The following is a 15,927-nucleotide window of genomic DNA, read 5'->3' as shown; positions in this document are numbered from 1 at the left end:
AGCAGTTTGTGACACGTCACTAAGTATGTTAGGATTTTATATGTTAATGTCTAGATCGTAACAAGACTACAGCTGAGTGTTTTTAATGCTGTTAATCTTTTTATGTTGTTTTAAACACCTCACCCCTTTACTAGATGCTCCCTCATCATCCTCATCCTCACTTTCACTGTTGTTGATGAAGCAAAGCTGCAGATTTTTAGGAGTGTTAAATCTGTATATTAAAAGAAAAAAAAAAAAGACAAAACATCAACAGTTACATCTGGAAGCTTCAATAAATATTTAGGGAAACTTGACATAAAAAAGTATGTCTTAGTTGACTCTAAACACATATGGAATACCAGTTACACATAAAGTACTCTGTGAAAATCTCACCGAGACGTAACGACGGGAATACGACATTCTCCAAAATCCTCTGTGTCTATCCACTGCTTCCTCTGAGGTCCTTGAGGCTTAAAATCTATCCATCCCCCTAGTGATTTGTCCTGTTCAGATAAACACATGAGAGAGTGTCAGACGGGATCAAAGGGGAAAAAAATCTAACATTTAAAGTTTTAGATGTCTTTCAGAAGGTGTCGTCTTTACAAGAATTCCGTGGTACGGGTAGATTATTTTGTCATCCTTAGTGTCTTAAGCTAAAATGTGTATGGACTTGACTGAACTGTTGACAAAAAGCTATACGCTTCACACCACTAAAAGATGGTCTACACTCTAACCTTTGCCTTCTTCCTCCTCTCCTCTTCTTGTTTTTCAAGTTCAGCTATTCGCAAATTCAGAGCCTCCCAATGCATGATGGGTAAGTCTTGGTCATCTATTGAGGTCCATTCCTGAGTTTCTGCTTCCACCTCCTGACCGGAGAGTGGGGAACCAACACTACTTTTCTCTTCCTGCTTCTTATTGTCCTCTTCTCCTTCCATCCGTCAGAGTGTGATACTGAGCCAGAGGAAATGAGGGACATATGTATTCATAGTATAAAGCAGTAGGAGCATTTTTTAAGTCACGTTTGAAGTTTGAAATTTAACTGGAACAGTTAAAGTGAAGTAATACACAAGTGACTGTTATTGATGAGATTGTATTCATTCCATTATTATTGAGGGACTTCAAGTTTTTTTGGCAGAAAAAGTCTGCTTTAATTACATTGCAAACATGACCATGCACAAATACACGTCGATGTTAAACCCTGTGTAGAAGTTACGTTTCTGATAAAAGTGTTTCACTCGTAGGAGCAAAGCAGAAAACCATAGGAGAAAATGCGAATATAAGTAACCCCACAATAAACAAACAACTATCTCAAAGTGACGAAGTTATGTAGGCTAAAGGGTGAGTTGTTGTCTGCCTGTTTGTTCATGAGTAGGCGAGTGACAAGAAGTTCCTTACCTCTTCTCAACGACACACGAAACTTGTCATCGCGACTGTCTCACCAAACCACCTCCGTCAGAACGCTTTTTGATAACAAGCTACTAGGAAATTATCTTGTTTCTTTACAAATCTAACTCATTTCTTACTAATCCTCCCTCTGTTGCGAGGAAACACCCCTTCTGCTTTCCTTTCCTCCCGCCCTCAAAAGTCTTCCTTTTCTTCGCACAGTTTTTTTTAAACCGTTGTTTTAAACCTTATCGTAAGTCAGCGATAATTGCCCTCACCACGACTTTTGAGCTATACATGAAATACGCATGCAAATTAGATCTCAGAATTTAGCGGATGTGTTTATATAACTTTTAGAACAACTGGGAGAGAGAGAGAGCGAGACTGCTGTAGGGGTTAAGAATTAGGTATCCAATTTCACAATGTTCGGAGATGACGACTCCAAGCAGATGGGAAAGCGCTGGAATGAGTAGCGCAGTTGATGCTTCACATGAAACCGATGATGCAATTTTAAAAAAAGAAGCAAAAACAAAACTGAAATCCAAGACGTACATGCTTACATAAGAATGGGGCGTTCGACTGACTCAGGTATTTTACTCGGTAATATACGACTTTCTAAGAGTGATGAAAATGTACGTATTTAACAGAATTTATTTGCTTGACATCCCAAAGTGATTTCTCCTAAAAGAGAGTGATTACTGGGTTTATAGAAACTGATCATAATTACCAAAATGTATCACCATAAAAATGTCGTGACAACTTTATTCCATGCTTAATTACTTTTTAAATCTCTATGTAACGAGTCAGCAATCTCAAATAAGTGCTAAACAAATCAAACAGCACTTTATTTCCCTGAGAATAACACAAGTTGGAAAAATACATAGGCCCACAACAACAAAACCAACAACAACAACAAAAACAAAAAACATTGGGGACAGAAATAGACAGTGAGAGAGAAATAAAGTAAGGTTTAAATTGAATTATTTTTCACAATTATATTTAATTACTTACTGAATTGAATTAACCATGTTGCTTACATTTATGTATTACAAATTAAGTTGTGTATTTTCAAAGCAAAGAATAAACATGGATCACTTTGTATTATATTCACTCCAAAAACTCCTTGAACTGACTCTCTCCCAATTTTTTGTTTTTTTTTTCACATGGAAACCTAAAGCTGAACTTTGTCAAATTAAATTACAAAGACATTTATAACAAATGGAGCTCACTAACCGATTGCAAAATTGTTAGAGGCCTTTCACTAATATGTGTGAAATTATACAGGAGATTATTTCATCCTCTATTGATGAAGCCACAAGGATGATAAAATGATATAACTGATTCGGCTCTATCCATAATGGAATGTTAAAACTAAGCCCCCCCCCCCCCCCCCCCCCCCAAAAAAAAAGCATGAGAATTGAGTAATTTGAAAATCATTCACTGTTATGTGCAAGGGTGTAAATGTTACTGATTGAGCTTAACTAAACTTCATCAGCTCTTAACGGCTGTGCTTCCAGCAGTGTCCACCGTGTGTCGCTAAGTAGGCTGTAATTCAGGTGCCTGTAGGTTCGTGGATCTTTCCGTCTCTGTCTGCCTACTTCGTCATAGAGGCTCTGGATTACAGGTGGCGGTGGTGAAAACTCACCCGTGCGGGCTAACATCTTGTAGTAATCCCACTGTTCAGAATCCATTTTTAAGAGGTGCTTTGTTTGCACGCCTCTCTCTGCCTTCTCCTGCATTTCTCTCCGGACCTCTTTTTCCATTTCCTCCCGAGACGGCAACTTTACGGTCCCGTCAAGAATCGCCAGAGCAAACTGTACCTGAAGATGAAGTGAGGTGGGAGAAAGAGAGATATTATTACACAAACATTATTCGAGGACAACTCAAAACACACTACGAAATAAGACCAGATAAATATGACGCTTTACCTGACAGTTGAAGTGTACAAAAGGGCAAATGACCTTGCAAATACCCACAAAAAAGAGAGACGGATAGGCAGGTGGTACCAAGAACTTGTAAAGAGGTGTTATCAGGTGCTCCTGGACCTGTAAGCCAAGCTGTGTTGAGTGAAGAAACGGGAAGGTGAAATTGTATCCTGTACAGAGCATGAGGACTTGGGCGTGTGCGAGGGAACCATCCTGGAACTCAAATGAACCATCTTCTAACACTCTCACTACAGGGGCTGCCTGTCGGACACCAGCGGGCAGGGAGAAAGGCAAAGCTGGCTTATTATGGCTGAGAATGACCTAGGGTTGAAAGGAAAAGCCACGGGAATGACAAACAAACAAACAAACAAAAAAAAAACAAATTAAAAAGCCAATAATACAGTAAATTAGGACATAGCCCCGAGTACATGCTAGGACATTCTGACATATAATTTGCCTTGTTTCTCCTCATTAAAGTACATACTTGGGCATTAGCTTGAGCTAGTTCAATTGATATATCAACCCCAGATGCTCCTGCTCCCAGCACCACAATGGACTGGCCAGAAAACGGTTCTGGATAGCGGTAGGAGTGACTGTGCATCACTGTTCCTGGAACAGGGTGGGGGGTGGGGGTGGGGGCCAGAAGGTTAATACTGTGTGTGTGCTCTGAAGCTTCAAAGATTATGACACTGAACACGGTGAAGAGTCAGATTACCTTTGAAATGCTCCAGCCCCGGAATGGAGGGCACATGAGGGTCAGAGTAATGACTGAAAAAAGGGAGGAACACTGAGATGACTGTTATGACACTACCGGACTACTGTTATGGCATCTTCATTAATCTCTCCTTTTCAAATACGACAGGAGAGCAAAATCCTTAATGTTTCCAACACACCTCTGTATACCATTTCGAATTGTCTATATCTATCTGAACATTTTTTTAAAATGTTTAATATTTTATGCCTGTGAAGTGAACTGTATTTCAGCTGTATCACCATTACAGAAATGTGTCTGAGACTAACGTCAGCGTTTGCGTTTTACTCTGATAATTCTCATTTGGTGGTATTCCTTACCCGCTGCAGACGAAGACAGAGTCAAACATCTCTGTGCTTTGTCCTCCACATTTGCCACATGAAATTACCTCCCACATCAAAGCTCCCTCCCTTTCTGTCTCCATGGTGATGGGCTTCACCTCTTCCACCACTGTGCTGAACTGCCAGGGACAGAGTGGTCCCTCGTAAGCACTACTTTAGCTTCCAAAGCGGCAAAATTACCCACTAATACAGGAGCAATTTTTAAGGCTGTTCTACAGACCCTTTAGAGGATATTCGATTCGGGGTGACAAGTGATATTTTTTTTTACTATACATGATGGGTGATAACAACATAAAAGCACTTTTCATTTCTTATTTTTGACAGATGAAATTAAGTTCCAATCAAGTTACCTTTCTAAAAGCCTAAGAACTTGAGAATTTGCACTTTAGAGACTATCAAATATGTTTTAAAGCCCTCAGTATGCAATATGGTGATCTGTAAGTCTAACATTGTCATACTTGTTTAAATCAAGGACGAATGCAGTATTTCAGATTATTTTCATTAATATATACACAGTAACAGTCATATATACAAGCCCATTAGTCAAATTTTAGCAAAAATGTGACACGATATAGGCTAATATTGAGGATGAAGCACATAAGAGAGGTGTTTTGGCTTTTGGGTACCTTTATGTGTGGAGTAATTGCATGACTATTGCAGTAATTCTCCAAATAATGCAACACATCCTGATGGTGCAGGAAGGAAGGCAATTTGGGGTCAAATGGAAAATCAGGGAACATCATAACCTCCTTTGGAAGATTCGTCCTGAGGACGGAAATTTAGAGGTTGGAACAGACATCCTAAACAGTACAATATATGTACCTGATTAACATGTTATATCGACAAGGAATAATGTAGGCGTACTTTATAGCATCAAGGTAAGCTGCGGATTTAGGAACGTTTTAGCGAAGGTACTTTCGCTCCTACTTAAGTATGCTACCTGAGATCTCGGTACATGCTGCTGTGAATTGGATACCCATTGTCGTCGGTGCCCACACGCTCTTCGTAGAACCAGGTGCCACCCACGTGGTCGGTCAGCTCATAAACCACGGGTGGCACAAAAGTCAGTGGACGGGCCAAAATGTGTCGAGCCACACAAAGCCCTGCAGCCCCAGCCCCGATAACTGCCACGCGAAGCTTCCCACTTTGAGACATGCCTCGAGGTGACAGCGGACATGGAGCTGACTAACACACGACAAACAGCGTGAATAACAGAAACTGGCTGAGGCACAAAGATGGTTTAAGTTCTCAGACAATCATGAATATATCAACAACATAACAAATAGGCTATATACGATTAATTACCGAAAGTCACAAGGACACATTTTGTGAGCACCCTAGGGCAAGTTTGTAAAAACTTACAGAGACGTTGGTCACGTAAATAAGCCTCAAGAAATTTTTCGAAAACCCTCCAGTGCAAGTAAGTTATCTGTTGTGAATATGTCCATAAAGGCGAAGCGCAGTAGTTTACTGACTGTATCTAACAGTAACCACCGCCATATTGAATTAAATCATTGTTACAAAAGACAACATTTGTATGTATGACCAGCTACGTTTGTTAAACATTCCCATGTTTAACTTTCGTCACATGAACTTTCGTCACATGAACTTTGATCCGAGGTCAGTGAAACAAGCATCGTCCTTAGACCTGCGCAAGCTGTTTTCATGCTTTTAAGTAGAAGTCAAAACAGATTTGACTGCATCACGTAAGAGCAAATATTTCCTCGACCCGCCCATGCACCAAGCTTGGCGTATTACAAACAGTTTTGAATGGGAACTCAAACAAACTGTTTTCACTTTCAAGTGGCTTCCTCGTACTGTTTCGTGGTGTTTACTTTTCTTATAAGCACTATGCATTGCAATGAAAGCGTGATCCAAAGGGAAATTGGATGTGCTTTCTGTCCTTCCCTCAGCTGAAACTTTGAAGCAAACGGAGAAGTGAACTATGTAGCTGACGCGTTTCACGTGTAAGCTATCGAAGCAACGCTTTTCTGAGAACAAAAATAATCAAATGAAGTTTTACGAAAACTGTAACAATATATTGTCACTTCAAGCAGGATCTCCACCTTTCACAGTATCACCTCTCCTCTCACGTTAAGGCTGTGATCATAAATCAAGTTCATCCATGAGTACACGGCCTATGCTGTCAAACCAAACTGTCTGTAAGAATCTTACCCCAGTACAATAATTCATGTTTCACTACAGTGATGACAGTGGTAAGTCAAGTCAAACATTTTCTACACTCACTGAGCTGTGGCTGTCAAAGCAAAAAGTAATGCATTACTTATGAGAGGTGAGTCATGGTTATGACAGTGTGTGAAAGTACACCGATTTTGTCTCTGTGATGTCACACAATTGGAGGACGGTCTTTAACAGAATCATCTCTTGACAGATATTTCTGTAGAATGGTGAAACCAAGAGCAGACAGGAAACCCAGACGTGCTGTTGCTACAGAGGTCCTCCATTCACTCTCTTATTTTTTTTTTTTAGTTTTTTTTTTTTTTTTAAACACGGAGCGTGAGCAAATCTTGGCAGAGGAATCTGTGTTGACCTCAGAGCTGAGTTCATCTTGTCTGGAAGTCAGAAATGTTTCCTTGAAGATTTCATCTCAAGCACTTATTGGTTGATAGTCCATTTCATGAAAATGCGTAACAGCTAAAAGATAGAGTCCTGTAAACATACGCCCAAATCAGCGCTAGACTGGAGTATGAAATGAAAACAGGTATGAATATTCACCTCGGGGCTGTTACTGGTCAGATTCAATCAACTTCTTATTGCTTTTCCAGTTCAATAACAATCAAAAGAGTTAAAAAGTAAAATAAACAGTAGCGAGCAAAATGAGTGACAGTCAGCGTCAGATTCTTGACAACTATCACCTGTGTTAAAATAATACCGACGCGACATTTTAGACGAATTTGTTAGAGACATTTTCGCATGGGTCTTACATAAACTGTGGCTTTCTTCTGCTTTAACATTTCTTGATTATGGAAGCGGTATAGCATGGACGCAAACATATGATGGCATACTGAACGTTCAACAGAAGTGTCCTGATGGATGCTGAAAAGGTTTCTACAGGTCTCACAGCATTATGAACAGCTGCACTGAAATCTTCCATTCTTGCTATGTCACCCCAGCAACAAGGAACCCAAGTTTCTTTTTTTTTTTTTTTGCTCTCCAGAGTCTATAGGCTGCCACCACGACAACAATAAGACTGGAAAACACATCCAAGTAATACTGTGATATTCAACTTGGCAAAGAACTAGAAAGTTCCATTACACTGAGGCAACAGACACTATACGGAGTTCCAGCAGACCCAGACTAGCAGTGCTGGGAGTAAGCAGGTCAGTATTAGGACTGTATGGCTCATCATTAGACCTACTGTGATGGGGTGTGACTATATTCAGCCTTACTCTTAACTCGTACTCAGCCTGTACTCAGCCTCAGATGAAGAGTGTGTGTGTGTGTGTGTGTGTGAGACAGAGAGAGAGAGAGAGAGAGAGAGAGAGATTTTTCATTAAGAGATTGCTTCTTGGCTGAACTTTAGCCACACTTAAGACTAATCACAAACCTCGCTTCAAAATTGGGCAGCATGTCAGCACAACCTTAACAAGAGAGGAGAGGAAATATTGCTACATCATATTGTTGCATCATATAGTTGTTGGCAGACTGGCAATCGGGCTCACCCATAAAACCTGCTTGTTTGCTCAAGCCCTAAATGAGGACGTGTGAAATACCAAATGCTCTTAATGGACAGCAGTGAGGAATGGCATTTCTCCGATGGAATGGAAGGGCATGAGGAGTTCATTGTGGGGATGTGACTGATTGGTCACTGGTGAATAAGGAATCACAAGAGTCTTCTACATAGCTAAATTATTACGTTTGACTTTCACGTTCAAACCATTTCAGGCATTAAAGTGACTTATGTGCTCATATTATGTGAACATATGCTTTAAAAATGAAGGTTTAGAGGTGTGATTGTTGGGAGCTGTGGAGAAGCCTACTGTTTTAATGTTAGGTACAGCACAGATCACTGTTAGCGTTCAGTAGCTTAATCTACAGCTCTGTGTCTGCTGACCTGGGGGTTAAAAGGGCAGTTGCACTTTGAAAAGGGGGCAGACCAAGCGGATTTACACGCGCAATAAAAACGAGCATTTGTGCAATTAAGTACAATAACTATGATGCAGTACTCTAAACTCTGTAATACTATACATTTAAATATGAATAAAGTGTTACATTTACCTTACTGATATGTTCTTAAGATATTTCAACTAACTTAATACATGTACCCTGTTAAGGAGCTCTCACATCATTACAAACTGTGTAAAATTACAGGAACTGGGTTTAAAATGATAAAAATGTTGTATACAAGGACCTCCACATGCCCTGTCCTGAGTTTAGTTCCCCCCAGTACCTGACAAGTTGTTATGCCCTTTGATGTGGCTAATCCATTTGAGTCTGGCAGTGAAAACAATTCCATTCCAATAGTTTCTAGAGATGTATTTTAATTAAACAATTTAAGGCATATCACTCAATTATGAATTGGAAAGAGTGAAAATAAAAAAGGAAAAGATTCAGGTGAATTTACCATTTCATTAAAGGCTGTGTGAATCTACAGGGTAGAATTGCAATCTCAACAGGTTCAGCGTTAAACAATTAATCTTGCCCGAGACACTTTACCGAGGTGAACGTAAACATCAGTCTTTGTGCATTTATTATAGCTCATTGCTTAAGACTGAGATGTCTTCTGAAATATTTGCCTTTAACCTAAGAATTTTAACATGTTAGTCAAATCACAAACACGTTGGAGCAAATTATTTTACAGAATGTCTCTAGGAAGTCCCTTTGAGTGATACGATATATAAATGAATGTATGGAAATGTATGTTATGTAAATGGAAATGAACGTTATTGGGTTACAGCCGATGATATTTGGATTTAGGATACACCCCTTCTTTCCTCTGCATTCACACACAGCTTTGGCTCATAGCTTTAAAGAAAGGGTACAGTCACTAAGCACGTACCTGCTAGGATATCTGGAATTTTACCAGTCCAGGTGGAAACTGGGGTTGATGAGGTAAAGCAGTGACAAACACTCCTAAGAGTTAAGAGAGGGAGAACGTGATGTGTGGAGGCAGACGCCTTTAACATCACGACACGGTTCAGTGAGCGGAATGCATCGCAAACCTTCTCCAAACAACTATTCACAGTCAGATGCTTAAATATGCGGTAGATAAGACACACAATTCAGTAAAACAAGTGAAGAGAGAAAATAAAAAAAAAAAAGAAATAAACAAAAAAAAAACTATGGTTGTTCCATTAAATGCCTTAGTCATATGGAAACCTGGCACAGGACTGATAGACGCTAATCATCAGCCCTGAAGGGCTTGCATTTTAGTCATAGACATGGTCATAGACCAAGTTTGACTAGGGGGGTAGAGAAGACAAAAAAAAGGACAAAGAGAGAGAGGGAGAGAGAGGGAGAGAGGGGTAGACAGACACGTGACTTGTGAGCGTAACCGAATATGTGCGTGTGTGTGTGCGCGCGCGTGCGCGCGCGTGCGTGCGTGCGTGTGTGTGTGGGTTCGGGTTTGTGTGTGTGTGTGTGTGAATGAATGTGGGTGTGTTTCTAATGGAAAAGAGAGCACAATATGCCTCGCCTAGACATGAACAGTCAGTACGCATAGAGGGCTGAAGTGAACAAAACACTGACTAAACTAGGCAACCTGTCAAAGCCAAATAACAGAATGATCTAGCCCTGGAAACACTCCAGTCCCATCAAGGAGATATACAGTCTGCTGTTGCCCACCAAGCCGTGTTGGCACACCTGGTGAGGGCTACAAAGGCAGATGGAGAGGGCAGTGCTAGTGCACGTGTTCAACGTGATCTCTGTAGGAAGATATGATGTAGCCGGGTGAACGCGAAGAGGTTGGTTTACGTCCAATAGGAACATTTTCTTTGAGATAGCAAGGCACTGGTTGAGATAAGCATATGCATGCCTAGACTACTGAATATGAATGTATGTAAATTAAACTGTGAAAATATTCCTCTCCTAATTGAACAACTGTTCGAAAATGGTCTTGGAATTACCTCGCTTTTAGGCAGAACTCGTAGTAACGCACCTTAATGCACAGAGATTTTGCAATGTCTGCTGTTAATGAACAAACAGTCCTGAACAGAATGTTCTGGCAATAAACGTAAATTAGTGTTTCTCTTGCACCTCTAATTCTCATAATGTTTACAGAGACTTCAGTCTTTGACATCTGACTCAGACTAATCCTTAATGTAAATTCCAAAAATGACAAAGACCAATATTAAAGCTAAACCCCAACCTGTACCACTTAAATTTATCATAGTACTACAATATTCAGCAACATCAAATAAAAATATTTATGATTTTTCCACAGATGTCACAGCCTTTTAAGTCATCAACATTTAAGTGAATAATAACGGCTCAATTTGTCTTAAAGCATTTTCCATTTTCCAGCATTTTTTTTAATCTGTCCCTAAACTAGTAACATGGTCAGTTATTGGTCAAGGAATTTGCTTCACACCAATCACTGACCATGTTACTGGCTTTACAAACACAAGTAACTTTAACACGAACAAACACGCTAATAAAATGGACATAGAGGTAGTTTTCTCGAAAATCCACTCGATGGCAGCAAAAAGTCACCTCCTCACAATGACATTTTAATGCACTGTGACAGTGTAACGCTTTTGTGTGTGAGTGTGTGTGTGTGTGTGTGTGTGTGTGTGTGTGTGGGGGGTGTGTTTTGCAGCAAATGGTGGGATGGTAGAGTAGGAGGGGTCGATAATAAAAAAGAGGAAAATTTGTTTTTAGTCACCGTTTATTTGCCACACTGAGATAAGGAGAGATGTCAGCTTTTCGGAGAATAGGGATAAAACCCCGCACGGGGGTTTGACTTGGTTAAGAGTGGGGGGAGGGTTGGAGAGAGAGAGGGTGCGTGCGTGTGTGTGTGTGTGTTTTAGAGAGATTGGAAGGCTAGTGTGTATTTCTTTTGTGTCAAAGAGAGAAAGACCATGGCGGGGTGGGGGGGGGGGGGCTCATGAGATAGATTGACTGATATTGCGAGGTTGTGCATGAGTGGGCGCGTGAATAACACAGGAGGATTGTAAGTTCTTTATGGGAGCACGGTGGAACAGAGAACCGAATGAAATAAAACGTACCCCGTTCGATACGATGTTAGAGCTGGAGAATGAAAAGGGACGGGAGGTAGTACGAAACATGGAGAACATTTTAGCACCTGGCAAAGAACATTGAGAAGAGAAGGGAGAGACGGAGTAAAAAAAAAAAAAAAAAAAAAAAAGACAGTGATGGTGGTGATAGTGGTGGTGGGGGTGAGGGGGGGGGGGGTGTAGGATTGAAAGAGTGCCAGAGTGATTCAACCCTTTTTTTTTTTTTCCTTTTTTTTTTGCCCCACCCCCCACCTTTTTTTTTTTTTTTTTTTTTTTGTATTTTACATTCAGTGTGGGTCGCTTCCTGGCACTTCATGGTTTCGACCCAGCCGTGTGACGCATCTCTCCCAGATGAAGGGGACCTGCTGCTGCTGCTGCTGCTGCTGCAGCGGCTGATAATGATAATAGTTATGATGATAACAATAATAACCAACTTCCCATGTCGCTCTCGCCCGGGCCCGACGCTTACGTGGCAGGATTATCAGCATCTCTGACACGCTGGGTTGGAGATGCTTTGGTGGCCTCGGGTGTGTGTCTGTGTGTGTGTGTGTGTGTGTGTGTGTGTGTGTGGGAGTGAGTGAGCATGCATTTGTCTGTGTGTCTGCGTGTCTGCATGCCAGTGTGTGTTTATATGGTGATGTATGGTGTATTCGCGAGTGTGTGGTGATGCGTGGATTCCTGTCCCCCCTGCCTTCTATTTCCTGTTGATTACAGGCTCGCCTCAGGTCAAAAGCCCATTCATCTGTAAGACCTGTTTTGACTTCTGATTTCAGATAGAGCTCAGACCTCGGCTATTGCAGACATGCTTTCTTTCCTTTTTTTTTTTTTTTTTTTTTTATTTTACAGTAAAAGCCATGGTTGGAATTGTGCTCGGCAGAATGCGTTTGAATTAAATGATTTGTGACCTTGCGTTTCTTGTCAGGTTAAATACAGATCCGCAGCCCTCAAAATTACACCGGATTTTAGTGTTTCATTCTGACTCACAAAAATACAATAGGTTGGGGGGAAAAAAAAAAAAAAAAAAAGATTGTTCATTCATGAACTTGCCCCTGAGGACTGCCGGCAGTACGACATTCCTCCTTTGTACTGTTTGTGTAGAGGAGTCTCAGTTCATGAATCACTAGCTATAGTGACTATGTCTGCACGTTCCAGTTGCCATTCTTCCGAACAGTTTTTGCCAGTCGGTAGTGCAGTTCTTTGTTTCTCTCTTCCTTTTTTTTTATTTCCCTCTGTCTCTCTGTCTTGTTTAATTCCTCTCTTTTTTGTTTGTCCATTTATATGGTGTTTTGAGCACTCTGTTGTAGCCTACTGTTTGTCGGAAAAGCAAAATTTCCAGAGAAAAGTGCTGTTTCTATGAATAAATTATAACCAACAGAGAAAATATTAACACATTAATTGAGAAAAACAACAGCGGTGCTCTGTTTACAAATGACTTGCATTAAATGATAAATTGCATTGCGTTTCAATAGAAAGCAGATAAGACGCATTCTGTCAATTTCAGGAGGGAAACTGTAGACTATATACTTGATGGTAAAGAAATCAATGAAAAATTAGTTTTGGGTATCATGTTAATAGAACAAGGGCTTTGGCGGATGGGGGCAGGGGGGCAAAATCATTGCTTTGGCATGTAATCAAACTGACAAGGCACAGAGATTGAATGGAATAGAGAATATAAAGCAAGAGAACCCAAACATAAAGGACAATGAGTCTTTTTTTTTTGCATCGTCATAAATAGCTTGATCTCTGGCACAATTGTTTATTTCGTACAGTAATTAAATGCCAGATTGCAAAAGGGGGGGGGGGGGACCATTTTAATTGTTAAAACGTGGGGTCCTCTGTGTGGAAATCTGCCCTGGCAAAACACAGACGTAATTACAGGACATAAATGAAGGAATAGATTGAGTCCCATTAGATGCCAGGGGTGGTGGGCACAGCAGCCATTAGCGATGAGCTAAATCAAGCTAATTTTCATTCAGGGACACAGAAAGGGAGGAAGGAATAGTGAGTGAGGAAAAAGGGGTATGGGATGGGGGTTGGGGGGGGGTCACGGTTATGCAGCGACGAACGATGAATTTGTAGTCAAATTAAGTACGTGAGTCAAACATTGGCAGAATTATCTCTTCTGTATATTAGAATTTTTTTTTCTTTGCTAGTAGCCTGATTTAGCTCCTTTGAGCATATTTTCAACAGCAGTGAATTAGCTATAATGGCTTTTGTCTTACTGGAGCTATTGGTCTTTTGATGATAAACATCTACTTAGTGAGCCCCAGTAATTTATGTACTATTGTGGAAGAAAGGATTAAGCTCTGTCTGGCTCCTTTGCTATTTTTGGATATGCGAAAAGGCGTCGTTAGCCCAGGGGCTGTTCACCTACGTAAACACCACTGAAGAAAGATGACATCTGATGTGCTACAGTAAAAGGCATGACAATAAGACACCTGATTTGAGGCCGCTCCCTGAGAAAGTGATGGTTTTGAAAATAGTGATGAATGTGCTGTAAACAGCAGCGTTGGAGTGAATCTAATGAATGCTTATGAATCATGATTATAATGTCCTATTCACAAATTCACACGGAGAAAAAAATAGTTGATCACACATTCAGCTTTGCTACAGTCAGTGTAAAAGTATATGTGTGTGTGTGTGTGTGTGTGTGTGTGTGTGTGCGCCCATGTGCGTGTGTTGTAATAATGAATTAAAAGATCAAAATTGAAATTAAAAAAAAAAAAAAACACTATTTGAGGAACAAGAACAGTTCAGCTCTGTGGTGGTGTGTGAAAAGATAAGGCTATAAAAGCCAGTCTGTGGCAGGATGTGTTTGAAAGAAGGGAATAAGTAAACTGAATAAATAAATGAGGGAAACAAAGGATATTGAAAGCAGGTGCTTCCACACAGATGCACGTGAAAGACTTAATTAGAGTTCATTTAACAATTAACATCTCATCCTGCTTTGGGTATATAAAAATGTTGGATGGGGCCAACATACATGTAAATGTTGGGTAAGCCCAGTTGTTATTTTGGCTACCATGGTTACAGGACCAGATCTCAGTGACCTTAAATGAGGGATGATTATTGGTACACATTTGGGAGGCACTCTATTGAACCTTAACAATGTTTCACAAGGAACAGCGGCTAAGGTGACACTGGAACAGAAATGCATCGGTTTGAGAACCGGGGAGTCAACACGAAATGAGTTGACTGATGATAGATGATATCGCAATAAGACATTAGCAGGTAGTTTCATGAACAGTGTACATGTGGTGCAAAGAACAAGTGGTACAAAAAGACCACAGGCAACAGTCCCATTGAGCGGTGGAAAAAACATCATATGTTCAGATGACTCATAGTTCACCTAGTTTTATAAAGTGCATTGTGGGCCATCACAGGGAAAAAAAAAACCCATCTCTGGGGCCGTGGGCTTGGTCTCTTAAAGTATAAAGGATTCTGTGGACTCTTGTAGCGTAGAGAGTACATCATCTTGGCATGGTTTAGTTCAGCTCAGCAACATAAAACACAAGATAATTGCCAATAAATACAAGGCTGTTTTGACTGAACACATTCCTCCTCAGGTAATATATTTTTGTTCAGTTTTCTTTAAGGCTGCAGTTACGTTTATGTGGTGTGGGTAATTGCACTAATGTACATTGTGTCATTGTGTGAAATGATTAAACACATCAAAAACTTTGTTTAGATCATTAACTGTAATTAGGAATTGATCGGTTTTAGAACTAATTACATGTGTTTCCAGTTAACAAACGTTGTGTTGGGCTGTAAATGTTATGCATTTCATTAAAAGTAGGCTATAGCGACAAAATTATAACATGCAAATAATATCTAAAAATTGTTATTTACCTAAGTATTAAACATATTAGCAATCCCTGTTTGGTTGCTTAGGCCTGCTACTACACTTAGGCCTTTCTTCGTCGTAAAATGATTTGGATCTATCGTCTTCAGTTTCAGGAGATTTTGCTGATTAGTGCTCTTGATCCATTTCCCCGCTCAAGTTGTTTGTGGGTGAACTTAAGACAACACGTTCGTATGTTGTTCGTTTCAGCTGTCATACTAAAGTTAACGTCTGTTTCGTCTTTCCGATCCCATGCGCGACAAAATACCGCTAGGCGCACAACTTGGTTAGGGGCAGGACTTTGCCGCTTGTGTCTTCCTTCGTAAACAGTGGAGTCTCTTTAGTACTATCGTTTTTTGTAGGACACGGGTTTGAGTATCATCATCTGAATAGTTAGCTTGCAAGCTGTAGCCTGTTTTAAGCTCGATTCAACATACTTTGGTGATTATTAAGTTCGGAAATGGAAATTTTGTCTAAAAGTGTCTTTTCCCATTTTTGTTTCGGGACGAAT

The 15,927-nt window shown here is 40.3% G+C and overlaps 1 protein-coding gene across 3 annotated transcripts; it reads right to left on the bottom strand.

Annotated features, from left to right (window-relative positions):
* Positions 1–718: 718 nt before the first annotated feature.
* LOC115828463 (flavin-containing monooxygenase FMO GS-OX4) lies at positions 719–5,890 on the bottom strand. 3 transcript variants are annotated; one of them, XM_030792455.1, is made up of 9 exons: positions 5,742–5,890; positions 5,320–5,564; positions 5,006–5,144; positions 4,359–4,498; positions 4,003–4,055; positions 3,772–3,896; positions 3,291–3,608; positions 3,008–3,182; positions 719–930 (listed from the first exon to the last, which is right to left on the bottom strand). In XM_030792455.1, exons 2-9 carry the CDS (start codon positions 5,532–5,534, stop codon positions 809–811), a joined length of 1,287 nt encoding a protein of 428 aa, XP_030648315.1. In that variant the 5' UTR covers positions 5,535–5,564; positions 5,742–5,890; the 3' UTR covers positions 719–808. The 3 variants fall into 3 exon arrangements, with proteins under 3 accessions (XP_030648315.1, XP_030648313.1, XP_030648314.1); XM_030792453.1 differs by lacking the exon at positions 719–930 and having other exon boundaries at positions 2,771–3,182; XM_030792454.1 differs by lacking the exon at positions 719–930 and having other exon boundaries at positions 2,771–3,182; positions 5,320–5,560.
* Positions 5,891–15,927: the final 10,037 nt, after the last annotated feature.

Source organism: Chanos chanos, chromosome 15, assembly GCF_902362185.1.
Source record: "Chanos chanos chromosome 15, fChaCha1.1, whole genome shotgun sequence".
In the NCBI taxonomy this organism is placed as follows: Eukaryota; Metazoa; Chordata; class Actinopteri; order Gonorynchiformes; family Chanidae; genus Chanos; species Chanos chanos.
Note: the sequence above shows the minus strand (reverse complement) of the source record. Positions and strands in the feature narration are given on the sequence as shown.